Here is a 27,775-nt window from a genome sequence, read left to right as displayed (position 1 = left end):
AGGCTGAATGCAGTTCCTGCTCACACACCTCTGATTGGGATGCTAGCTAGAAGTGGGCAGAGGCAGCCAAAGGAGCCACACGGAGGATCCAGGTGTAGCTTAGCAGTTCAAAGTTTGCTTGTGCAGTCAAAAAGGGCTAAAAGATATGCATAAAAGAGGTCCAGACAGAAAAACCTCTAGACAGGTCCCAGTGTGTTTTACAATGTGTGTAGGCTTAAGAAAGAAGAAATATGGGTATAGACAGTCATAGAAAGAAATAAATAGTCTAAAAATAAAAATAAAATAAAATCTTTAAAGAGACAGTAAAAATAAAAAATAAAAAGCCACATAAACAGGGAGTCTGGATCCTGTATGTTATTGTGTTGATTCTGAATTTTTTGAATGTGGACAAGTAAACAATGGTTGCTGAGAGACGTGGGGTTGTGAACTGGACTGCTAACTGAACCATCTAGACATTTTAGGAATGCCTTAACTTTAAAGATGAAGTCAAAAAATAAATTTGTCAAATGGAAATAAAAAATGCTTTGGAGTTTTGTTCCCACAGGAGATGAGAGGTTGTGGATGAATGATATGGATCAGGCTTGATGAAGGGAGAACTCCTGAATCTTGACAGGTGATACATATCAACAAAGGTTATAGCTGGTCTTCCCAGGACTTGGCCATTGTCTCAAATTTTCTCTCTAGGACTTTAAAGATGCTTCATTCACAGATAGTAGGAAGCAGTTTGGAGAACAAGACACCTACGCTCTCAAGAAGGGTGTGGAAGACTTTTGGTTAATTCGTGGGAGTGGATTTTTGTTATCATTTAGGGGAATATATGAATATAGGATAAAATGACAACTATTATTCTCAGATATTTTGCATTGGCATGGATTTTGGCATATTGATAAAAATTTAAAGCTAATTTTGTTACATTGTGTGTTTCTACTCTTGTTTGGGGTATTGCACTTATACAGTTCCTTTAAAAAAGCAATGTATAAAGAAATGAAATTAGTAGTAAATCTATAATAATAATAAAATTTGTAGTCACACTAGATTTTTTTAGGTTAAATAGGTATATTTTAGATAGATAAATGGTCTTCAAACACTTCAAAGATCTATAGGATATGGCATTTTAAATGTTTTGTTAACCTAAGATTTTTCATGACAATGAGACACATCTGCTCCTGGCAGCACCAATTTACTTCAGAAATGATGGACATTGAAGAAACTCCTTATGGAGTTTGCTTTCATTGTGGCAAGGTTAGCCACTGGGCAAAGAAACTGCTCTTGCCTTTGATTGCTGACAATGTGATGTGCAGACTGGACATGCAAGACACACAGGAAAAAGACTATTGAACTTTGTCAAAACAAGGAAGGGCTGTCCTTCAAAATTCCTGCTTCACAGAAGAGTCTGCCAGATGTTCTGCAGGACACAGAGGAAAGTGACTGATGAACTTTGTCAATACAAGGCAGGACAGTCCTTCAAATTTCCTGCTTCACTGAAAAGTTTGTCAGATATTCTGGGCCTGTAGGCTGAAGACAGATGCCCCAACATTGCAGAGGAACTCTTGGAGGCTGTCCAGACAGCCAAATCTCTCTGCTGTTAGATAATATTAAATCTTTCTGGGTCTTTAATGGAGTTGAAGACTAGATAGTTATAGTTGCAGTTTCCCTTAGTTATGATAGAAAGTAAGTTAGGTGTAAAACTTCAGATTCATTAAAATAGGATAGATAATGCATTATTTTCTCTAAATATGCTAACTACAAATGGACAGAATATTGTACATGTGATTCTTACTTGATAACTGTTTTTGTTGTGTATAGTTTTACTATTTATGACCCACCAATTAATGAAAAGCGTCTCATAACCCTCTTGGGAACGTCGGTGTCATATTCTCCAACCTGCTTCCTGCTGTCTGTGGAGGAAGCATCTTTAGGGTCCCAGCAAGAATATTTAGACTAATACTTAGACAAATTAAAAAAAAATTCTTTAGATAAATTTAGACAAGTATTTAGACAAAAAGGGGGAAATGTTGTAGAATATTATTTTAAGATGTTACATTTGTTTATGCTGTGGAACATTTGTTTAATGATGCAAAGCTGTGTTGCATTCTTTTATGTTGCATTTGTTTAACTCTATGAAGCTGTGTTACTTTGCCTGTCTTAAACACCTGATTGGTCTAATAAAGAGCTGAATGACCAATAGTAAGGCAGGAGAAAAGATAGGTGGGGCTGGCAGGCAGAGAAAATAAGTAGAGGGAGAAATCTGGGAGAAGAAGAAAGAGCAAGAGAACAAGAAGAGGAGGATACTAGGGGCCAGCCACCCAGCCACCCATGGAGTAAGAGTGAAAGTTAAGATATACAGAAATAAGAAAAGGAAAAAGTCCAGAAGCAAAAGGTCGGATAATTAAAGTTCAGAAAAGCTGGCAAGAAATAAGCCAAGCTGAGGTTGGGCATTTATAATTAAGAATAAGCCTCGATCTAGCATGAATCTTAAAAGTTCTTATTAATAAAATCAAACCCGAGGCCAGTTATTGGGGTCAATGCTGGTAGATCACAGAGACAGAACAAGCCACAGCTATCTCACCTTACCAATTCCTCAGCTGGTCCTGTTTCCTCAGACTGGAAGCCTCTGAGTCCTCATCCAGAATGAATCTCAGCTGAACTGTGTTACTCCAAAGCCTGAAAGCTTAACCAGCCAAATGCTTAACCAGCCAAATGCTTCTAGTTTCTGGTCCTCATGCCCTATATACCTTTCTGCTTTCTATCACCACTCCCTGGGATTAAAGGCTTGCCTTCTGGGATTAAAGGCGTGATGAGTCACCATGCCTGTCTGTATCCTTGAACACATGGATTTATGCCTCTGAAATGCTAGGATTAAAGGCATGTGCTACCACTGTCTATCCTTTATGGTTTTTTTTTTTTTTTTGATTTTTTTCGAGACAGGGTTTCTCTGTGTAGCTTTGCGCCTTTCCTGGGACTCACTTGGTAGCCCAGGCTGGTCTCGAACTCACAGAGATCCACCTGCCTCTGCCTCCCGAGTGCTGGGATTAAAGGCATGTGCCACCACCGCCTGGCCCCTTTATGTTTAATATTGTGGCTGCTCTGTCTCTGACCCCAGATAAGTTTGTTAGCATGCACAATATTTGGGGGAATACAATACATTTCCTCTCTTTTTGCCTAAAATGTAAAAAAGCTTATAACTAATACAAGAAAAATTATATCCAGTAAGTATATACAATATACACAGTCAAGATTACATTAACGATGTCTAGTCCATTAACATTTGACAGATTCAGATAAAAAACTCCATTATATATATTAACAATGTAACACCTCCGTGTGTGATTTATTTAGGAGCTGGGTGGTGGGCCCCCCAAAAGAGTAAAAACAACCAACAACACTGTGTTGCTCCTGCATAAATAATGAACTGAAAGAACTGTTACAATCTAAAGATGACTGACATAGAATATGGCACATTGTTCTAGAAGAACAGGACCACCGTGGGCATGGTGGCTCACACCTGAAACCCCAGAATTCAGAAGGCTGAGGCAGGAGGATCAGTATGAGTTAGTGGCTAACCTGGACTATATCTTGGGTTCCAAGCCACCTGCCAGCTCAGGCTACAGTGAGACCTATGAAGTGCCACACACACACGTCACCACAGACAGTGAGAACTTTAATAGCATTTCAACATTGGTAATTGGGAGTTGGAAGAGTAATCAGCGTTTAGAGATCAGTCAGTAAATAATTGTTTATTGGTGAGATAAATCACTACCTTGCTGGCTGAGGCAAATAAAAGACAATCAAGAAAACACAACAGCATCGGGGATGTGTGTTTATTGCAGTGATTTCAATTGAATTACACATATGTATCGTGTTCTTTATGACTATCTTAACTTTTTAAAAGGGTTTCTTTCATTTTTCCTTTTCTTTCTCTTTTTTTTTTTTTTTGATAGAGTTCCACCCCATATCCCTGGCTGGCCTGGAATTCACTAGGTAAACCAGGCTGGCCTCAATCCCACAGAGATCAGCCTGCTTTTGTCTCCGAAGTGCCAGGATTAAGAGTGTGAGCCACAACCCCCTGTGATTTATTTCTAATCACATACTTGTGTGCATCTGTATGTGGATATGTGTATGTGAGTGCAATTGCCCAGAGACCAAAAGAGGGTATCTGATGGCCCCGATCTGGAGCTAAGAGGTAGTTGTGAGGAGCCTGATGTGAGTGCTGCAAACTGAATTCAGGTCCTCTGCAAGAGTATCCTCAGCCGGGTGGTGGCACATGCCTTTAATCCCAGCACTGGGGAGGCAGAGGCAGGTGGATCTCTGTGAGTTCAAGGCCAGCCTGGTCTACAGAGCTAGATCCAGGAAAGGCACAAAGCTACACAGAGAAACCCTGTCTCGAAAAACCAAAAAAAAAAAAAAAAAAAAAAAAAAGAGTATTCTCAACTATCCCCAATACTCACTTAGTATTTGCTGTAGGCACAATTCCAAGATAGCCTGTAAGGTACAAATAGCCTGCACAATCTGTATCTTTTGCATGTGGGTAGAGTGGGATGCCTATGGTAGGCTAACCACTATTAGGGTGAAATAGCATCATATGACAAGGTCGTAGGGAAGCTATTCCTGTGATTTGACATGAACTCCATGTCAGAGGCCACAGAGGTGTCTTTCTGCTGTCTGTGAGTAGGAAGCTGCCATGCTACGAGGATGAAGTTTTTTTTTTTTTTTTTTTAATCTAGCCAGCACAGTAACAATATGTGGAGCTTATACTGCCATATAAGATACTAAAGAGATCTCTTATGCACCCCTGATCTATTCCAGGGGAGTGCTGCCAAGGATCCAGACTTTCTAGGCCTGCTCCTTCATTTCCACCACTTCCCTACACTACCATCTGCATCACAACGTACCCCTAGGAGACACTAAAGTCATAAGGATAATGGCTATGCTCTGACTTGATCTCTAATCAAAATATCACTGTATTCCATAATTGTGTTCAATGACTGTGTAATCAAGAAAAAATCAGAAAGTAAAATAAGAGGCTTTTAAGAAGACCCTAGCAGACTCCTGAATCCTAAACATGATTAACAGTGATCATAATAAAATCTCAAATTAATAATAACCATAAAGCCTGGAGTACTTCAAATTTCATGTGAAGTATCCAATTTCATTCATTTTCAAATGCATAACCTATTTGTGGAATTTCTTTCCACACTGATCTACAGAGCATCTTTGTCAATAAATTTCTTCATGTAGAGATGATTAATTCTGGTCCCTTGTCCATTTGTTTCTCCCCATATCACTTCTAAAATGTCTATTATGATGCCAACATATGCTTGGTATCTACTTTAAAATAGTGTGTGCACGTGTGGTGTGCAGAAGGCAATCTCAGGTATCGTTCCTCAGGAGCCGTTCATTGTTTGGAACGGCTGATCCAAGGCTTTTCTCTGAGGCCCATAAAATGAGACAGGGAATGCTCATTCTGTGTGCCCAGGGGCAAGCACGGCAAGGTCTGGTCTGAGGCCAGGGCCTCCAATGAGTTAAGGTTTCAGTTTTTAGGAACCTGACCTCCCCCCCCCTCCACTACCACCACCAAGAGACTGGAGTTATCAGTCCCAAAGCCAGTGTGTGTGGTTTGTGGCACACATGAACTAGTCTGTATTCCCTTGGTGCAACTTTGCTTCATCCCATGGTGTAATAGCTGTCTGCTGCGTTCCACCCCCCCCACCCCCCGCAAACAGTATACAAGGTGCTGCACTTCCTAATGACTTCCTTGACATAAGACATAGCTGCCTCCTGACCCCAACTTTCCTGTCTTTATGATCCTCTGGTCCTTCCTCTCAGGAACCTGTCACCGAAGAATGACCTACTGGCCCAGATCCATCCATCATGTCTTTTTTTTTTTTTTTTTTTTTTTTTTGAGACAGGATCTCTCACTGATACTTGGAACTCACTGATCATGTTGCAAGCCCCAAGCCTTCTTCCTTCAGGGAATCACACTTCACTCTCTTTGGTGTGTGCGCTTCGCTTTGCCAAACTTCTCTTGATCCAGTTCTCCACTTTGAAAAGTCAAGAACCAAGAGACTCGCCCCCACCCTACCAGTGTGGTTTATTCAAGGTAGTGAAAAATACAAGAAAAAACATACACAGTAACTGATGAGTTAAACATGAATAAAGAAGAGCGAAGGACGGGGCAGGCCGTAGCCGCCAAGCCTGACAACCAGATTTCGATTCCCGGGATCCTCCGTGGTCCTCCGTCTTCCACCTCCACACAGGAGGGTGTGGGTTGCGCGGGACACAGCTCCGGGCCACGCGGCCGCTCGCGGACGACGGTTCGTGGGAACAACCCTGGGACCCTTCGCGTCCACAAGGGACAGCAAGAGAGGCTTCCGATTGGTTAAACGGCACCGCGCAACCGACCGACCCCGCGGGGCGGAACTGGACGCAGCGCGCGTGACGTCACACCACGAGCCGCGCGGCCTCGGAGCTCGCGCCTGCGCACCCCGCTCCTCCCGGCCGCGCTAGGCGACCCCGCCTTCCCGCCGGTCGTCACTTCCGCCTGAAGCGGCGCGTCGGCGCTGCGTCATTTCCTGCCGCTACCGGTGTGGACGGTGGGTGGCGGCGGGCCGGCTGTCCGGCGCTCCCCTCCCCTCCTCCCTCCCTCCCTGCCCCTCCCTTGGCGGCCGCGCGTCGCGGGGACTCCGGACCCGGCCTCGGTGTCAGTGCGGGGGCCCTAGGCAGCCCGAGGCGCCGCGGCCGAGGAGAAGGACAACCGCGACCCTCGGTCCGCGCTTGGCGTCACCCCGCTCGCCGCCGCCGCCGCCATGGCCATGAGGCAGACGCCGCTCACCTGCTCGGGCCACACGCGGCCCGTGGTGGATTTGGCCTTCAGCGGCATCACGCCGTACGGCTACTTTCTGATCAGCGCTTGCAAAGGTGAGTCGAGCCCCGGGCGGCCGCGGCCCTCGGCTGCCGAGGGGTGCGGTGGGGGCCTCGTAGCTGCCAGTTGAAGCGAGAGAGAGTTCCTGGAGCAGAGGCCTCGGCTCGCTCGTGCCTGGTCAGGCTTTATGCGCCACCCCCCTCTCCTCCCGTTTTTAGTGCACTGCGCCTTTCGACACACAGAACTACACCGTGTCTCCCAAGGATTTACTGGGAGGAGAAATTAGGCCAGGCCAAGAGGAGTGCCTTTTATGTCTTCGCACTCATTGTATCATCATCCTTGGTGGTGTGAGCCTCATTTTTTTCAGAGGAAAATGTACTTAAGGTTTAGTTGGTTCAAAGTCAAAACGCCTATCTAGGTTGTTTTGACACGTCAGTGGCTTCCAGCCTCAGGGTTTTAAAAAAGTTTTCTATTTATGTGTATCAGTGTGTCTGTGTGCTTGCGTGTACATGTGTGAAGGAGTGCCCAGAGAGGTTAGAAGAGGGCGTCGGATTCCCTAGAGCTGGAATTACAGGCGGTTGTCGGCCTCCCAGTGGGGTGCTGGGAATCGGAATCAGGTCCCCTGGAAAGCATCTCTTTATACAATTGTTTTGTAATCTGAGTATGTCAAGGTGAGGGAGTCAGAACAACAATTTTCCAGTTTGCTATTCAATATTCGATGTTATGTGGCAGGCTTCAAAATCACATGTCTTGAAATATTTTCTAGATGGCAAACCTATGCTCCGCCAGGGAGATACGGGAGACTGGATTGGAACCTTTTTGGGTCATAAAGGTGCTGTCTGGGGTGCAACATTGAATAAGGATGCCACCAAAGCTGCTACAGCTGCTGCAGATTTCACAGCGTAAGTGTAACAAAACTGGCTAACTTTAGTCTCTCTGAATTATGTGGTGACATTGTCAGAATCTTCACCTTCATTTAGGCAGAGTCCTGACTCAGCTGGTGCCATAGAGAACACATGGTGTTTGAGCTCACCAAGATTCCATCCTGGTTCTCTGAGCATCCTTGTCTTCACCCAGTCCCCAAACTTGAAAGGTTTTAAAAATGACTCACCCTCTATGTCTTTGATTGAGACTAGGAATGTTTATGATTATGATGCAGCCTGAATAATGGATGTTGGTGATGCCCTAGACAGATACTTCTCTAAATTGAGTGCTACATAGTGCTACACCCAGATACTTTTTTCACTCAGTTTTTAACAACTGGCTCTAGGTACATTTAAAACTGGGTCTCAAACTTTCTCTTTTTCTTATGGTGTTAAAGTTTGCAGTCTGAAAGATGCTTGATTTTCCTTAGGTCGTCATTATCACCGGTTTTTGATTCTACAGATAGTCCCTTTTGTTTGCCACTCTTTTAGTTTGGGCTCACCTTAGCTCTGCACTGCTGGGGATTTCTTCTCTGTTATTTCTGTTAGTATTGCTGCCATTCAGTCAGTCAAATCATGTCACTTCTCTTCTGAGGATTTGGTCTTCTCTTTACAGTTTTACTTTATCACCTTGGGTATACAGGAGTGTAGACTTGAGAGCTTTAAAAATACTCAAGTGTGTTCTGTTTGGTTGGTCTGGGGGAAAAGTGCTGTCTTTTGCTCAGGTAATGTTTCTCTGGGTGACCTGCAGTCTTTGAACCACTGTAATAATAGATAAATTGCTTCATTCTAGTTCATTTTGTCTTTTGGTACAGTCTTTGATGCACCAAACCATTGCCACAGTACACTTCACCTGTTTTTACTTTAGGTGTTGCAGCTCTTTTGAGGCATGTGTTATATTTATATAATTTTGGTGTATAGTTACACCTGTGTTTGTAGTATAGTTACACCCCTGTTTTTAAACCAATGAAGGCAACTTTTTATTTGCCATTGTGTGCAGGCATGTGCATGGCTGTGTGGAGGTCAGAAGACAATTTTGGGGGTGTAGGTTCTGGGATCTGATTCAGGCTGTCAGGCTTGTGCTGTTGCCTACCAAGCCATCTTGCTGGTCCAAAGGCAATGTTAAGAGCTGCTGTACATGATAGACCAGGGCCTGGAGAGTGAAAATGGTCTGTTGATTTCTTGTTTAAAAAGGATTTCATAATAAGGAGCAACTGTAAATTGTGTTGCCACTTTTGGTTTAAGCAAATTAAAAACACTAGGTTAAAAAAATGAACACAGCTTATAACATATTACCATGTGCCCTTGTTGAACCCGAGACCTTTATATACAGCACAGTGAATTTTACTGTATGCACATTTAAGAATAAACAGTTTTAAGAGACAAATAATGCTGTATGTACTTTCTGTGCCTCTGAGGAATCAATTACTGTTACAGCATCGTGTATTAACCATTGTAAAACTTTGTAGTCTGCCCTGTTAGGATGTTACATAAGTCTGGTTTTAAAAACACCTATGAGTCCTTCTATGTTAGTATTTTTAGGCCAAAAGTTGCCTTAGATGTCAGCCTGCATATTAACTCACAAAATAAAGTACTTTATTATATAGCCCAGGCTGGCTTTATACCTACTGTTAGGTATAGTCAAAATGTCTTTGCATCTTCTCCATTTGAGTTAAGGTGTTACAGGTGAGCTGCGTGCTACCCACCTGGCTTTATGTGTGCTAGCTAGGCAAGCATTCTACTAGCTGAGATACATCCTCAGCCCTGACAAAGCACTATGATTGATGAGATGAAAATAGGAAATAAGAATAATGCTCAGATATGGAAGAGTTACAGTGGACTTCTGGAACAGTAGAGGGAAGGTACCCATTGCCTTGTTTGTCTGTGCTATGCCTTGTTAAGCAGTATGCACTTGCTATAGTACATATTTTAATGTGCTTCTTAAGGTTGAGGCCATGTTTTATATTTCTTTTCATTTTTTTATGATTCATTTATTTTTATTTTATGTACGTTTGTGTTTTGCCTACATGTATGTCTGTGTGAGGGTGTTAGATCCCCTAGAACTGGAGGTATTGTGAGCTGCCATGTAGGGACTGGGAATTGAAAGTGGGTCCTCTGGAAGAGCAGGCAGTGCGCTTAACCACTGAGCCCTCTCCAGTCGTTTATATTCTTAAGTGCTGCTTTATACTTGTTGAATAAGTCAATTGAAAAAAAGGATCTTGGAATATTTGAGTCTGTAATTGCTTTAAGTTTTTTTTTTTTCTATTAAAGTTTGTTCTTCTCTAAGTTCATTAAGAACATTGTCATTGGGAATGACTCTTACTGATTTTTATAATGGATGTAGAATATTTGATTAGAGTTTTACAGCTCTAGATTTAGGTGTTTACGAGAAGGGCGGTTATTTTCGCTCTGGAAATTGAACCCAGGCTGTATGGCAAGCACTGTACCACTGAGTTAAAGCCTTGACCCCTTTTAAATTTCATTTTGCTAAGTTGCCCAACTGGCTTCAACTATGTAGCCAGGGTGGTAGGAAATTTCGGCTTGTTTCAGCTTCCCAAGTAGTAGGATTGATGGGTGATTACCACCACAGTGTAGTTGGACTTTTCTTTCCCGCCCATCTGTTTCCAGATAATCAACACAGAAACTCGGTATTAATTATAAATGCTCGGCTGATAGCTCAGGCTTCTTACTAACTAGCTCTTACAACTTAAATTAACTCATTTCTATTAATCTACATTCTGCCACGTGGTGTTACCTCTCTTTTATCTTGCACCTATTTCCTCTGTGTCGCCAGCTACTCCTCTGACTCTACCCTTCTTCCCAGTGTCCTTAGTCTAGTTCTCCTTCCTAACCTTATCCTCTCCAGCTTTTGGCCAGTCAGCTTCTTTATTAAACCAATAACAGTGTAATTTACACAGTGTATAGAAGGATTACTCCACAGCACCACAGCTTGCTTGGAAGATAGGCCTGGTGTGGTGACACATGCCTGAGATCTCATTACTCAGAGATTGAGGCAGGAGGGTTCACAAGGTCAAGGCAGGCCTAGAGTACACAGAAAATTCCAGCCAGGTGGGCTTTATAGCTAGAATCTTTCCCTCCAACCCCCCAGTATCATTTTGGAAATTAGGTTACAGTCTTTTGACAGCAAGCTAATAGTTAATAAAGTAATACTTTAAATTAAATACTTAATTATTTATAATTATGCATTATCTGTTATTTATATTATATTTATATTTAAATTAAATATATAGTTGTAAGTGTAGATATTGTGGACATTAGCATTCTCAAAGATAAACTTTTAGATTGCAGTTTAAAGGTACATTTCTATTAACTTTGATTTTACCATAACCTGGCCTTAACAGTCTCAGTTAAAGCAGACCATTGTGCCACTGACTGCTTCATGGTCTTATGCTGATTTTCTGTACAGTTGGGAAGGATCCTATATGGTAGTGAAATCTATGATGAATCTTGTTTTGTACATCTTACCACATTGTATTGCTAGCCCACAGGAAAGAAATAAAAAGTATACAAGAATCCTGCTCATGTGGGAACTACTTTGAAATGGAGAGAAAACAAGTGTGAAAAATGTGCAGCCACCTCCACCCAACATTGAGCTGACCCTGATCATAGTCAAGGCTTTGTCTTGCTGCTACAGGCCCTTTGTCTAGGTCATTTGGAGCATTGCTGACTGTATAGAACTACAGGCTTGAGGACATGCCTATACATAGTTATATTAGTCAGGGTTCCCTAGAGGAACAGAACTTATAGAATGAATCTATATAAAAGAGATTTATTAGAATAGGTTACAGACTGTGATCCAGCTAATCCAACATTGGCTGCCCAACCAGTTTGTCCATGAAGCTTGATGTCTCAGCTGGTCTTCCTAACTCAAATGAGATGTGTCCAGTCATTGGGGTTTCAGTTAATTCTAAATGTAGTCATGGTAACAACCAAGAATAGCCATCATAATAGTGTAATGCTTTCCTGACATTCCAGGTCCCAGTATTTGTACTTGTAATTGATAGTAGGTATGTGAACACAGGCAGGTGGCCTGTATTGAGTGAGTCCTGACTGAATGTGACCCCAGGTACTCTGACATCTGACTCTGTTTCATGGTTTGTCAAAGTTAAGAGTAGTAGTAGCACACTGCTGTTAGCTCTGGTTAGTATTACTCTGGTCTCCATCAAAGTAAGATTAACATTTCAAAGGCCATTAGAGATGGAGAAGAACTCAATGATAGAGTGCTTGTTTATCATTCAAGGATCTGGGTTCACTCCTGTGTGTGGCCCAGAAAAAAAAAAAAAGATTAAAATGATGGACATTACCCAGAGTTCTATTGAAACCAGGTGGTTTTGACAGTTGGATATCTCTGATCCTAATCCATGTGAACTTAGGCTAGAACCCTTTCTCTGTGGCTAACTAAGAATGAGCACATAGAAACAAAAAGCAGAATCAAGTGCCATGGGCCTTGGAAGCCGAGCTCTGGAAGAACTGGAATAAGTGGTTGCTGGGTGTGGTGGTACACACCTTTCTGGTACTCGGGAGGCGGAAGCATGAGGATCTCAAGTTGGAGATCAGTTTGAGGACATGTCAGCTGCAAGACAGGGCTACATAGAGATCTTATCTCCCCCGCCAAAAAAAAAAAAAGAAAGAAAGAAAGAAAAATGGTTAATTATTGAATGAGAAGATAGAAAATCAAGTAGTGATTAGCATTTGAAATGAGGATACAAAGAACTTGGAGCACATAGATATGAGCAGAGGTGTGGGAGCTAAAGAAAATGTGTGAATCGTGGGTGGCTAGAATCAGAACTAAAAGGAGGTTGGGGGCAGAGAGGTAAAGTAGAATGGGAGAGACTGGAGTGGGTATAAGAGAAATAAGGTGACATTTTCTCTTGAACATGTTTTTACAACCATTCATGTATAAGTTTAGATGTTTATGACCAGTTCCTATTTCTTACATTTCTAAATTTTACTGATGCTGTCATTTGGAATGCTTTCTGTTCCTGGTGCTTGGTGTAGTTTGGCTTGCTCCTTCAGACCTCTGGCTCTCTTTGGAATCTCTGGACTTTGCATGCACACTCGTGCCCTTATGTACTTGGAGTGGGGACGATGGCTGTTTTTATTTTACTTCTACTTTGTCTGAGTTTTGAGAAAGATCCCACTGTGTAATTCAGGCTAACCTAAACTCAGAATCCTCCTGCCTCAGCAGAAAATGATTGTAAGGGATTATACCCACTAACATCTAGCCTTCCACCATCTTGATTTAAACTTTATCTGATCTGTATCAAGGTCTAACATTGTAAAATTTTAAGGTAGCTAAATTCACAGAAGTTCTATATTCTTTTCTCTGGTATATGAATATATGAAAGGATGACTTGGTGAACTGAATTGGTTAAAATATTCTTCAGGCTTGGTAAAAAATATGGCTGTAAGCTAAAAACTAGGCTGGGTTAATTTGTGAATAAATTATTCCTTTCCAATGTCTAAGAAAATTAAGAGTTAAAAAGTCCTATGGAGAAATTCTTTTTTAGATAAATTATCGTAATAATAAGCGCTATGAGAGATGCATAATACAGTTATATAAATATTATGTATGTAATTACTTTGTATTGATCAAAATTATCACTATATTTAACCTTACATTAATGTTATGGAATGTTTGTTTATGTTCATTTTTAGCAAAGTGTGGGATGCTGTCTCAGGAGATGAATTGATGACCCTGGCTCATAAGCACATTGTCAAGACTGTGGATTTCACACAGGTATGAGAAAATGGAATTTTGGCTAGGGATGTAGTTCAGGGTTATACACTGTTTGCATAGCACATGAATGAGGCCCCGAGTTCCTTTTGAGATCAAAGAAGTATTACTCAGGTGCAGAGTGGCAGTTCCTGTGGTACAGGGAGGGCGGGCCCACAGCAGAATGGTGGTTCTTGTGGTACAGTACAGTGTGATTGAGAGGAAACTTGAGCTTGGCAAGTCTTAAGACATTTACAGTGTCCTTTTGGAAGTATTGGTTACAACTGTATCTTTATTGGTGATTATATTTCATTAACTATTAAAGTGGCTAATCTAACATTTTTCTTTTTTTTTTTCAGGATAGCAACTACCTGTTAACTGGGGGACAGGATAAACTGCTGCGCATATATGACTTGAACAAACCTGAGGCAGGTAAGCATCACTCATGCATCACTCTGTGGAACCATAAACATTTGAAAGTTAAGATAACCACCAGATAAAAGCATCTATTATCTATTCTTCGTTAAAAATCTAAATTTCAGTCACAATATATCCTGTCAAGACTTTTTTCTTTTTCCTATGCAGATTTCATTTTAATATTTGCTTATTTTATTGTGTGACTCATAGCCTTCTGGCAATATAAAATTTTATTATAGTGATGTGTTTCAATTCATGATACTAGATTCTGTAAAGATCATAGAGCAGTGTTGCTAGATTTTGGGTAATGTGTGATGTGGCCCTCTGTAAGAGAGGATGCTGAGACAGCAGTATGGTAAGGGTTAGGTTTCAACTTTTTAGCTGTATTGGTTCAGAAGAAACATTCTGTAGGTGAAGGCAGGATTATGCATCAATTACAAAACTGACACTGAGTTTAAAAAAGTACATTGTGGCCGGGCGGTGGTGGTACACGTCTTTAATCCCAGCACTTGGGAGGCAGTGGCAGGCGGATCTCTGTGAGTTCGAGGCCAGCCTGGGCTACAGAGTGAGTTCCAGGAAAGGCACAAAGCTACACAGAGAAACCTTGTCTCTAAAAACCAAAGAAAAGTACATTGTGATTTAAACAGTCATTCTATAGTTATATTCTGTTTGGAAGAACATTTCTAAAGTGACGGATTATACTTATCACCACAGATTCCATTATCTGCTATGCATTTTCCTCTATCTACTTTTTGGTAGACTTATGCTAAAACATCAAAGCACTGTTGAACTTGCTCTGATACAGTAAAGGTAGTTGGGTGGGTGGACTTTTTCATCCTCACCTCCCAAAGCTGTTTTTGAGGGTTGCTTTTCCAGTGGGTCAACAGTAGAAGGAATAGCAATGAATGGAACTTTAACTTGTGTGTCGGATAGTGTTAAGCACCTCAGATGTATGTTTTTATTTGATCATCATAGACTATATATAACAACTTCTATTACCCCATTTTAAAGATCAAGAAATGAAGTTTCTTTTTTCTTTTTTTTTTTCCCCGACACAGGGTTTCTCTGTGTAGCTTTGCGCCTTTCCTAGAACTCACTTTGGAGACCAGGCTGGCCTCAAACTCACAGAGATCCACCTGCCTCTGCCTCCCGAGTGCTGGGATTAAAGTCGTGCGCCACCACCGCCCGGCTTGAAATGAAGTTTCTTTCCTGGGAATTGCTCATGCTACTTTAATTGTTTCCTTTTTCCTTCTGCCCTCTGCTTTCCTGGCAAGTGCGTGCGTGCGTATGTTTCGCCCCATTAGTTACTGCCAACTCTGTGTGTGTGTGTGTGTGTGTGTGTGTGTGTGTGTGTGTATTTTGCCCCATTAGTTACTGCCAACAGTGACTAGAATAAAGATCCTAGGCGATGTGCCTCAGCTTCATAAAGCAAGGGTCATTTGGTTTATGGTTCATTGTCATACAATATAGGAAACCTGAGCACAACTGATAGACATCCTTTGAAATGGGCTGAGGTTTGGAAAGTTGTTGTAAAATTGACAATTGTTTTCATATTGCTCAGTTCAGAAAGCCAGATATTTATTAAGCGTTTTAAATTGTTTCTTCTAAAGAACCTAAGGAAATTAGTGGTCATACTTCCGGTATTAAAAAGGCTCTGTGGTGCAGTGAGGATAAACAAATCCTTTCAGCTGATGATAAAACTGTTCGGTAAGTTAATTTTTCTTTAATAATTTAATGTTTGAAGAGCATTAGCTGGGAGCTTATAAGTACTTTTAGTAAATCATGTAGGAAAATGTAAGTTAAAGTCAATATAGGTCACGTTTACCTAGAGCTGTCTACTTACTATCACACACATGGAGGAGAATTCAGAAAGTCATTAAAGCTGCTGACATGTAGTTAGTTGTTCCGAGTGTAGTTATGGACAGGTTGGCTGAGGGGATTCATGATACCCTTAAAACTTCGTGTTAAGACCTGATGTATTTTTCTGTGAAAAGATCCGTAGCTGTCGGATAGATCAAAACAACTGTTGAGATTAGTTAAGCTAGGACTAGGGTTAGATAACAGTTTTATTGTTAGGAAAGTATATGATAAAGTTGATTTCACCAACAACCTAACATTTCATAGGAACTCAGAATTCCTTTATGATTTGTGACAAAATTGCTTTATTATGATTGTGATTATTATCTCATGAATTTATGTACAGATAAAATTGAAGTTTTTTTCTGGTCACTGAGTAAATGTGATTTCTTTTTCTTTTGCAGTCTTTGGGATCATGCTACAATGACAGAAGTGAAATCTGTGAATTTTAACATGTCCGTGAGCAGCATGGAGTATATCCCTGAGGGAGAGGTCCTGGTGCTTACTTATGGGCGGACTATTGCTTTTCATAGTGCACTTAGGTATGGCCAGGAAATTCCTGCATTTTATTTGCGGGTAAAAAGGGAAAATTAGCTTATGCTGGCTCAGCTGTTGATTAACAATGATTGCTCCTCATGTAGAAGACCAGAGTTCAGTTCTTAGCACCATCAGGTACACCTGTAATTCCAGCCTTGGTATACAGTTGCCTCCATAGCATCCCATGTATATGTGTAGATACACATACAAAAAAAATAAAATAATCTTAACAAAAAGGAAGGCTTGTACAAAAAAAGTTGCATGATTCTTTTAGAGGCAGATTGTTACCTTTGCTGTGTAACACACAGGAAGTGTTTCTACACCTCTTAACAATTGTCTCTTAGGTTGAGTGTGCTTTAATCAGGAATTAACTTAAAATCCAGTTGTGTAGGATATTTATTGGTAAAGTCTAAGTTCTGTTTTATTAAAAGAAGCATTGGCATGATGTTATATATGTAGAAATCGCTGTGATGCTGTTTCTTTTCTATTTTCCAGTTAAAATTTTAGAGAAAAGAGGTCCTGGGATATAACTCAGTAAGAGTGCTTGTGTAGCATGGATTGAGACCCTAGGTTTGAATTCCTAGGACCTGAAAACAATGAAGGAAATAGTGCAGACTTAATCATTTCTTTTTCTGGTGTGTGTGTATACTTGGGTTTTTCTTTTAATTAATAGGACTATAATGCATGTAATCTTGCTTTTTAATTAAAAATTTCGTATCGCTTAAAACACCATTAAAATATTTTTATTGGTCATATTTCATTAAATTATATGAGGTTCTGTAGCTGTTGCTCTGTATTATCACTGTAGCTAATGTTGTGGTACTTCTTTGTTCTCAGTAGGAATCCTGTATGTACAGTGTTGAGTTCAAACTATACAACTGAGTGTAGAGTTCTTAGCCTTGGTACTTAAAGGATTTCTGTAAGGATTAGACCAATTATACTCTGACTTAGCATTTGGTCTCAAAAAATATTTCTAGTGTTCAGCTTCATTGAATAGGAGACAGAAAATCTAATATGGAAGTTCTAAAAATACAGGGGAGCTCCTATAAATACAGTAAAGCTAATAGTGGAACACTTGCCCAGCACTATCAGATTGTACACCTGTAACTGCTCATTCCTGGGCCATGCAATCCTGCTGTAGACTTTTGCCTCAGATCTCATTGGGTAGTAGTAGGTGGCCTGTTGAATATTTCAAGCAACAAGTGGTCTTCTGTAATGCTAGATATGCCACTGCTAACTAGTTTGTTTTTCGAGATAGTTTCTTTGTATAGTCCTGGTTGTCTTGGAACTCTCTTTGTAGATCAAAGTGACTTTGAATTCAGAGATCTGCCTACTTCTGCATCCCAAGTGCTGGGTGGGATTAAAGTCTTTCACCACCGTGCCTGGCTAAGTTTCATTTGCATGTTTTATATATGGCATGTGTTGATTGGTGTTCTATGTTGAAGTAGTTTTTTAGGATTGAACTGAAAAGGACTAGTAAAGATACTATAGTTGATTTTCCAGGGGAAGCAGTTGTGCATTGATAAGTACAGCTTCTAATGCAGTTAACCTGTCTTTGTTACTTTTCTATTGCTATGAAGAGACACCATGACCAAGGCACTGTACAAAGAGAAGCATTTAATTGGGGGCTTTTCAGAGGGTGACTCCATGACCATCATGGCAGGAGGCAGGCAGGCATGCAGGCTTGCCACTAAAGCAGTAGCTGAGAGCTTTTATCTGACCCACAAGCAGGAGATGTACAGAGAGCTGGCCAGACTGGGTCTGGCATGGGCTTTTGAAACCTCAGTGATACAGCCCACCTCCAGTGATACAGCGTCTCCAACAGTGCTAATTCTTACCAGAAAGGTCCACCAGCTGGTCTCCAACAGTGCTAATCCTTACCAGAACAGTCCACCAGCTGGAAGCCAAGCATTCAAATACAAGCCTATAAGGGGCCATTCTCATTCAGAACACTATAGGACCTGGTTAAAAACAGCTGTTGAGAACAGTTTTGATAGCAGTTTCTTGTGTTGGGTGCAGAAGCCTAAATCTCAACAATTCAGAAAATATTCAACATTCCTTAGTATTGTAAGTAAATCCCTACTGTGAAGCTTGCTTTCTTTTCATTTACTTTTTTCACTGTTGAGCATTCAACCCAGGGCCTTCATATGTTGAGCATTCAACCCAGGGACATAAATTCCTATGTCCCCAGCCTTTAGGTTTTTTGAAATGGTTTCAAATGCCCTTCAGTGTGTCTTTGGCTGGGTGGTTCCCCTGTAGCCTCCTGAGCTGGTATGCAGGTGTGCACCATTGTGCTTGGTCTGTATGACCTCATTTATGTTTATTAAAATAATGCATGTTTGTAGAAAGACTGAAAATTTTCAAAAGGAAAAAAAGGCTAGCCTGGCATTGTCACCGCTCTAGAGGGGTGGTGGGATTTGGGAGAATGGAGCCGATAAATGAGTTGGACTAAAGTTTCATGCATAGCCAACTTAATTCAGAGCCTCTGACAATTTGTGTATTCTGAAGGTTAATAAATGTCACATGAGTAAAGTTCTCATGAGTTCAAAGTATATACAATCACAAGGACAAGCTGCATATGGCAAAAACAAGTTTTTCCTTACCATAAAGGCATATAAAGGATAGTTTAATAAGAACAACAAGCAATAATGAATAATCTGAAGTAAACTCATTCCTGTCTGCGGTGCCTGGGAGGAGCATGAAAACAGACTCCAAGAACAATTCCGAGTTTTGAAGATACTGACTATTGTTTTATTGGAATATTCTCACAAGTATGCAGAATTCTCTTCACATGACTCTGTTCCTTGACTGTTCCAGCATGGCATGGTGTTCCTATCTGTAATCCCAACCCCAGTGAATAGCTCAGGCAAGGAGGATCTTGAGTTAAAGGCCATTCTGGACTTCATACAGATCCTGTCTAAGAAACAATAAAAGGTCCCTGATATGGTTTATCAGCCAAGACACTGATGTCCAGGAGCTGTCTCCCGCTTAGAATATGGATTTCCCACTACTGAATGACTTCCTCAGATGAAATCCACTTGGATATAACAATCTTGAATGTTTTTTACTCATGTTAGTTTTTTTTTTAACAGTTCAGTTACACTTTGCTGAACTGAATAATTAATTATTGCTTTTTGAATTTCAGAATTTAGAAATAATTTTAATGTGGGTAGATAATTTGTATAGTATTAAAATTTTTGTAGACATTTATGTTTCTGTGGTTTTTTTTCCCAGTCTGGAGCCAATTAAATCCTTTGAAGCTCCTGCAACCATCAATTCTGCATCTCTTCATCCTGAGAAGGAGTTTCTTGTTGCAGGTGGAGAAGACTTTAAACTGTATAAGTATGATTATAATAGTGGAGAAGAATTAGGTAAGTCTCTTTTCTGTCCCTTAAATCAGTGGTTCTCAACCTGTGGTTGTTGAAAAAGGAGTTGCCTAAGACCATTTAGAACAGATATTTACATACATTAAAATTCATAACTGGGGCTGGAGAGATAACTCAGAGGTTAAGAGCACTGACTGTTCTTCGAGAGGTCCTGATTTCAGTTCCCAGCAACCACATGGTGGCTCACAACCATCTGTAATCAGATCTGGTGCCCTCTTCTGGCCTGCAGTTATACATGCTGTATACATAATAAATAAATACATCTTTAAAAAAAAAATCTTTAAAAAAAAATTCATAACCGTAGCAAAACTACAGTTATGAAGTAGCAACAAAAATTTTATGGTTGGGTGGTCACCACAACATGAACTATATTAAAGGATCGCAGTATTAGGAAGGTTGAGAACCATTGCCTTAAACTATTTACTTTATCAAAATATTAAATTCTAGTGAGTACCTTAGATAGTGACCTAAAGTGTGTTGAAAGTAAGTTTTGCAGCTAACTAAAACTCAAAATTCATACATTCAGAAATGAAGGTGTTTTATCCACTTTTTATAGAAATTTATAGACCCACAGACAAAATACACTGAACTCAGTTTCCTTTGAACTGAGTTTCATCTTTATGCTGATGCTCTGTATTATAGTGCAGTGATCCCCCCTCCTTATTGGGAGGGAACATCTGTTTCAAATTAAATATTAAACATATGCAAGGATATTTGTTCTCTCTAAGAGAGCAGGCACTCATTTACCCAGCTTCCTTTCTCTCTAACTGGGAAATCTCCAAGAATCTCTAGAGAATAATGGGGATCACTGTGGTTTATGGAGACCTTTGGAGAGATTCTAATATAATTATATATATTTTTATTTTAATATTTTTTTATTTTCTAAAATTAAAATATTTAATATTATATAAAATATGTATTTTATATATGTATTATTGTTTTGCTTTTTTTGAGTCTTATTATTTCCATAAGTTTCATAATAGTTTTTTCTTTGGTGGTTTTTTTGTGTGTGTGTGTGTGTGTGTGTGTGTGTGTGTGTGTGTGTGTGTGTGTGTATGTATGTATGTGTTTCGTTTTGGCTTTTTTTTTTTTTTTTTTTTTGAGACAAGGTTTCTCTGTGTAACAGCTCTGGCTGTTCTGGAACTTGCTCTGTAGACTGGCCTCAAACTCCGATCCAACTGCCTCTGCCTTCAAGTGCTAGGTTTAAAGTCATGCACCACCACCACTGGCCATAATAGTTTTTAAGAAGTAGAATGGCTGATATATGATTAATTTGAAGCAAACACATCCTAACTTTATAGTGTGTAATAGTGGTGCTATATAGTTCAGAGACCAGTACTTTTACTCCTACTTTTATACTTACTTACCAAGTCTTATGTTTTCCTTTTAGTTTGAAAATCTCATTTTCTGTTTATAAACTGCCACCTTTTTTCTTATCTGTATCAACTGTTCTGGTTTCCCACCTAAAGAAGAACTAAGTTAACTAGATTTGTACAGAAAGAACAGGAGGCAGCTTTGTTTGTTTCTTGGGGGAAACTGGTAGATGGGGGTTGCTTTAGTCAGCTTTAGAATATTTCAGGCCATTCTTCTCAGTTTGAGAGCGCTGTGGCTGGGTTTAGGGTGGAGGGGGTCAGCATCAGTGAAACCCAGGCTTGCAATGCCGGGAGGAAGAAACAACTGTTGCAATTTGGACCCAGCCACTCTCCTCTCAGTCTCTGTTCATACAACTTATAGTTTTTTAGGATGGGGTAGAGCGGGGGAGTGGTTCTTGGGGTGATGGTTGATCCAGAACTTTGTGTGTGGTAGACAAGTGTTCCACCAAAGCCCTCTATTCTTACATGCTTTTATTCTCTGGCTAGTCTGAGATGGAGGAAACGCCAGAATAAGATGATGTGGCATTAGATTACAGATGGGGCACCTTCCTAAGTAAGGGTCTTACTGCAGTAGAAAGCCTTCCTAATATATACATCTTTTCATAAAATTTCTTATATTAAAATGTGAGGGTCAGTATTGAGCTTTTATCAGCATTGTCACGAATTAGGAAGCCTAGGTTAGGGAATTAAGACAGAGTATGTAAAAGAGCTCCACCTGGTGGCCCTCTGTAGGCATGGAAAAAATTGGTTCCTCTAAAAGCAGGGGATGAATTCAGGACATAGAAACTGGGATGGAATTGACAGTCTTCAGCTCCAATCTCTGCAGAATTTAGTCTTTATTGACAGCTCCTCAATTCTCTGTGGGATGTGAAACCTCATTTTCTTTTTCGAAAGGCAGTCTGCCTCTGCCATACTGGATGGGAAAGGGCTAATTCTAAGGAAATGGTAGAGATGGTCTCCCCGCAACACAGTGTCTCTTTTAGCAAAAAAAAAAAAAAAAAAAAAAAAATACTTAGCCTAATAATTAGCTTTACATTTAAATCTGATAGCCCCATTCTTCACCTTTTCCAGAATCCTACAAAGGTCACTTTGGTCCCATTCACTGTGTAAGATTTAGTCCTGATGGGGAACTCTATGCCAGTGGTTCTGAAGATGGGACATTGAGATTGTGGCAAACTGTGGTAGGAAAAACCTATGGCCTTTGGAAATGCGTGCTTCCTGGTAAGGATGTTTATTCAAAGTTAACAAATTATAATGCATAGATTTTGTATCATTTATAAATTCTGTTTCATTGTGTCTTGTTTCCCTTAGATTTTGAATTATAAAATATGGTATAAGCAAAGCCATGATTCTAATTGAGCAATGTCCTTTATGGGATGAGTTGAATGAATTAATTCAGAATTTATTACAAAGGGACAGGTAGATGGCCCAGTGGTTACCGGCGCAGATATACACAAAAATAAAATAACAGTTAGAAGGTAGTATGAGGAATTTACAACTATCTGTCCAATTCCTCTTAGTATTATATTACCCGATCCTTACCCCTGAAAACATGTTTTTCAGTTAAAAAAACGAAAACTCAAACACTTGTTCCTAATTGCAGAGTGGTTGTAGTACTACAAGTGACTTTGAGATGGCTATTTTAGAATCACGGTAACTTTAAAAAGGAATTGTCCTTTGTGAGTTCTCGGGAACCTATTGTGCTTCCTAGTCAGTTGTCACTGCCTTTCTCTTCACAGAAGAAGACAGTGGTGAGCTGGCCAAGCCAAAGATCGGTTTTCCAGAAACAGCGGAAGAGGAGCTGGGTAAATATGAATGAACTTTGCTAAGGGCCCTAGGGTGGTAAAAATTAAGTGTATGTGTGTTTTGGTCAGTGGCAAAAGTAATTAAGTGTGAACAGATTTGAGTCAAGTTGTGGAAAGCTTATACACACGTGCATAAGCATTAGCTACAGAGTTCTGGGCCTCATGTACACTGTGGACATGACTGATGGGTTACTCTCTTAAACTTGGACGGGTGCTAGCTTAACAAATTACGTAGTTTATAGTGGTGAAGGGAGTTAGCATTTAAACCAGTGGAGAGCTATGGATGGCAGGGGTAACTATTTGAGGAGGGGTGGGTGGAGGAGTTAAGCAAAAAACAGATACATCAAGGCAGAGAAGCAAAATGTGAAGATCACTACTGCCTTGCGTGAAGAGAGGGGGAAAGGAGATGGGAGAGGCTGCACCACCAGTGCCTTATTTGCTCTCTTAGAATTTTGAGAGTTTTATAAGCTGGGAGAATGAAAACCCTTTGATTTGAAGTGGAGGAGTAGATATAAATGTAGGAAAAATAGTGTGGAGAAAGAATTAGAGTAGGGACATGTAGGGTAGGTCTGCAGCTGTGGGATAGGCCCGGAGAACAGAAGGAAAGTCCTTACTGGGAGGATTGGCAAGACGGCTAATGGTTAGATTGGGAGGTGGCTTCTGCTCTTATGTAGTGACTTGGGCAGTGAGAAAGGGAGAGTACCACAGACTCTGGGGTTAACCCCGCTTTGATAGTAGGCCACCTCCCCCCTAAAAGCAGTGTTTAATTCTTGTGGTTTTGAATTGCATAGCTTTAAATGCTAACATTTAATTACCAAGGGAAAAGACAGGATTTACAAAGGCACGATTTTAATTAAATGCTGATTGGGTAGTTACAAGTCATTCAAAGCTCATCCTGAAAGGACAGCGATGGGGTTAAACCTGGTGTGAAGACAGTAGAAGAGTGTGTCTGAGCTCTGCTCGGGTGCTTGGTGACCCGAGTCCAGTTGATAAGGCCATGTTCAGTGGCGGTCTGTTTTGTCATCCCACCACAGTATGCATACAAAACTCCTTTCAATTTCCTCCTTATATAGAAATGTAGATTTCCTTCTTTTCTGTATTAAATTGACCATGATTTTGTCTTTTACTTGCAGAAGAAATTGCTTCAGAGAATTCAGATTCCATCTACTCTTCAACTCCTGAAGTTAAGGCCTGAGCATCAGATGTATGCCCTAGAATACTATCTTATAGTTTATGGACTGAACAAGCAGAGAAAAGCATCAGCCTTCAGAGTTACTCTCTGCCTGTGGCAAAGAGGGCAGAAACGATTGGGAATATGAATTAGTGCCAGTGCACGAACAACTACTCCGTGTCCTGTGAGTGCAAATAGCTGAGTGTGTGAGGTGCAGGCAGGAGGGTGTGCTCATGGAGTGCCATAGCCTGCTGTCTCGGGTGAACAAGCCAACGTACAATTTCCATTTTACACTTCAGTTTCTTGTAGCTGTTTATGTTATGGAGAAGAAAAATATATTGGCCTATTTTTCTGACTTTTCCCTTAAAGCAGAATGTCTTTTTCTCTTTGCTTAGTTGTAAAGAAGAGGAAATACATGATAAAGTAACTGGTTTGATCTCTTTCATTGTACATTGACTGCTTCTGAACATCCAATATTTTTTAGTTATCTAAATAAAATGCCTCTAAAACAAAATAATGTTCTCTTTCTTTGGGAAATTCTGATACATTTGGGTATTAAAACTGGAAATACCCAGAAAGTTTCTACATCATATACAGCAATTTGCAGCAAAAGACAGTTTGGTTACAGGGTCTGAATTAAACATTCCCTGGTTTTGAAATTCAGTTATATAAACTTGAAATTTTCATGACTTGCTGGGTGTTTATTTCTCTTCTTCCAGATTGATAGAATTGCTTTTCTTGGCTCTTTAAACATGCATGTTAATTACTAAAAAAGAAAAGCAATTAGAAAGAGCAGAAAAATAACTTGAAACCCCAATTCTTCTGAAAACTACTACTATACATAGTGGAATATCTGTGTGTTTGTACAAACAGCCACATGATTTTATGAAACTGGGTTAATCTTAACTTGCAATATTTAAGATGTATTAGATTTTTTTGCATCACATCCCGTAAGTTTGGATTGTTCAAAAAGTCATCAACTTTGTGATAAATTGCATCAGTTAAATATATTTGTAGTTTATTTACTTTTTACAATATGAAGAGATTAAATTAGTAATTTGGGAATGCATATGAACAGCATCTGTTAATTTGCTTTTTTGTAATTTGTCTTTTGAATGACCTTTACTACTTTGCTTAGAAGAAAAAAAGTTAAGTTTTGAGAGGTTGTGACAACTGGAAGGCACTACACACAGTGCTAGCCTGGAAGAGCCAGGAGGAAGCATGTCACAGGAGTCCATTGAGGAGCCTAGGCGTGTTGTCCTGTGTCCATGTTGAATGTGCCTGGTCCTCTGCTCTGTACCAGTTTTGTCAATGTATCAAGAATTAAACTGAGAGTCTGACCGTAAATAAACTTTACATGCATCTTTTGGAATGGAAGGTGCTTGGTGTTTAACTTAAGGGCATTTCTTAGTTTTGTGCCATTGGTTTCCTATTGCTGCAGCAGGCTTGCAGCTTGAACTGACATATTTATATTAATAGATCACAGTGTCCTGAGGCCGAAACATGTCTGTCTCACTTGAATAAAGTCAAGGTGCTGGCAAAGCAAAGCTGTATTCTGTCTGGAGTTACTAGGAGAAACTCCCCCCCCCTCCCCCAACTAAAGTTGTTTCCACTCAGGTGCTCCCATGAGAAGTTGTGGATGACCCTGCATGCATGTTCTGAGTCCTGCATCTGCTGTGTGCTTGTTCTGGGGTCTGTCCTGACTCTGTTCTCTGCCTGCTTCCACTCTGGCCGAGCTCCCCACATTCCTTCCTTGGGTGTTGTGGTGCCTTTCTGTCTACTCACCCCTGGTTTACCTGGCCCTCGTCCTTGCTGTCTACACTGTAGGAAAGGCGATTCCTTTAGAATGTGAACGTTAAGGAGCTTGGGTCATTTGACTTGGGTGTTGGTAGATAATTCCTTGACAGCATGCCACTTAAATAGTATGGCAGTGAGGCTAAAACTTAGGAGTAAAGAAGTGGGGACCTACTGGAGAACTGGCTTAGTAGTAAAGGGTGTGCTGTGCAAGTGTGAGAACCTGAGTTTAGTTACTCAGCACCTACACACCTAAGGTCAGGCATGGTGCTGCGTACTTGTGAACATGCCTACATCACACGTGAGAGTTACATATTAGGATACAGGATTGCTTGGTCATTGTGGCTAGGGTAATTATATGGGTTCTTGTGTTGGGACATGAATATCTTGGCCTTGGCTCTTGGCATTCTTGGTGGTCTATTGGGTTCCAGACAAGCTCCAGGTTTGTAGTACCTGCTTTTCTTTTTTGCAAGGTTAAGTAAAAATAACAGTGCCATTATGAATATGATCTAGATACATCCAAACTGTTTAGAAGTAGCTGTGTGTGGACTAGACTAGGTGGCAGCTCCGTGTAGGGTAGGGGAACAAGCCAACTTGTATTTAGCTGAGAAGTTGTTTTTCTGACACATTAATAGCTTCCATTTATCATATCCTCAGGTATGTGTAAATCATACAACTTTGCAAAGCAAACTTATTTTGGTCACCCCATTTTTCAGTAAGTAGATGTAATATTCCTAAAACCTATCATTAAGTAGAACTGAAATTTGAATGGGTTTAGCTTATGAGAGCCCCACTACCATAAATTCTTAAACTTTGTTCTCTTGGTATACATTTCTGGCAGGATTTTTGTGAGATGAAAATGCTTTCCTATATCAGAAAACACCTAAAGCAATTGATTCACACTAGACATACCCAGAGCTGAGACCTTTTCAGCAGAGCAGAGATGGGTGAATACAGATTAGATGGCTAGCAGCCTGTGTGGAGCCTAGAGTAATCCAGAAAAGCCACGCTGAAGAAAACGTCAACATCACACAATCTCAATTTTAGGGAGCCAAGAAATTGTCAGGATCATCTCTTAAAGAAAAGGAAAATGAAGTTCACAAAGGCCAGTAATGTGTCCTAGGTCACATACTCAATTATTCACAGAGCTAAGTTTTTAGAAAAAAAAAAATCCCTTTGGGGCTAGAGAGATGGCTTAGCAGTTAAGAGTGCTTGCTCTTTCATAAGACTCTAGTTTGGTTCCCAGCTTATGACTGCTTCTAACTCCTGCTCCAGAGAATCCAGTCTTGCCTTTGCAGGTACCTGTGCACATGTGGTTATGTCCGTGCATTCGTATTTACACAAAAATGAAAATACCTTTTTTTTTTTTTTTTAAATGGAAGAGACCAAGTCTTTTGTTGAATGTGGTGGCATGCTCCCTTATTCCCAGCAGTGCGGAGACTGGGGCAGGAGGATAACAGTTTCTGGGCCCCTGGTTCAACAAAGCCAGTGTGGGCCAGCCATGATTACAGAGTGAAACTACTGTCTCAGAAACAAGAGGACAAACCAGGTCTTTCTAGGCTCACGTCCTAGCTGCTCTTTCATTGAGTTCAGACTAGAAGTCACCGCGTGCTCTAGGGCCTAGACTGCCTTGGCAGTCCTCTGAGGGCTATGGAATGCCTTCCACAATTCAGGTCCAAGATTGCAGAGCTCTTCCCACGCAAGGAGGGGTCTAGAACTACCACTCACGGATCCTACAGCTAACGTGCCTAAGACTCATTCTATGTAGCTCAATTGGCAATGTAAGCATTTTTAAACTGGTCTGGGCAGACTTCTGGGAGCAGGGGTGTGCTCAAGTCACGTGCCTGGTCAGGAGGGACCGGAATAGGTACGAAGTGCTGGCCCGGTGCCAAAGTCCCTGAACTACCAACCTA

General features: G+C 40.6%; 1 protein-coding gene across 1 annotated transcript; it reads left to right on the top strand.

The window, feature by feature from the left end:
- Window positions 1–6,530: 6,530 nt before the first annotated feature.
- On the top strand, window positions 6,531–25,445 carry LOC114695035 (serine/threonine kinase receptor associated protein). Its single transcript, XM_028872189.2, has 10 exons — window positions 6,531–6,918; window positions 7,629–7,764; window positions 13,465–13,546; window positions 13,882–13,954; window positions 15,550–15,646; window positions 16,201–16,338; window positions 19,568–19,704; window positions 22,164–22,313; window positions 22,832–22,897; window positions 24,031–25,445. Exons 1-10 carry the CDS (start codon window positions 6,807–6,809, stop codon window positions 24,090–24,092), a joined length of 1,053 nt encoding a protein of 350 aa, XP_028728022.1. The 5' UTR covers window positions 6,531–6,806; the 3' UTR covers window positions 24,093–25,445.
- The last annotated feature ends 2,330 nt before the right edge of the window (window positions 25,446–27,775 follow it).

This window comes from Peromyscus leucopus, chromosome 3 (assembly GCF_004664715.2).
Source record: "Peromyscus leucopus breed LL Stock chromosome 3, UCI_PerLeu_2.1, whole genome shotgun sequence".
Lineage (NCBI taxonomy): Eukaryota > Metazoa > Chordata > Mammalia > Rodentia > Cricetidae > Peromyscus > Peromyscus leucopus.
Note: the sequence above shows the minus strand (reverse complement) of the source record. Positions and strands in the feature narration are given on the sequence as shown.

Coding starts and splice junctions, on each gene's coding strand:
- LOC114695035 (XM_028872189.2), top strand. CDS start 6,807: ATGGCCATGAGGCAGACGCCGCTCACCTGCTCGGGCCACACGCGGCCC. Junction 13,547..13,881: donor AGACTGTGGATTTCACACAG/GTATGAGAAAAT, acceptor TTTTTTTTTCAG/GATAGCAACTACCTGTTAAC. Junction 19,705..22,163: donor TAATAGTGGAGAAGAATTAG/GTAAGTCTCTTT, acceptor CACCTTTTCCAG/AATCCTACAAAGGTCACTTT.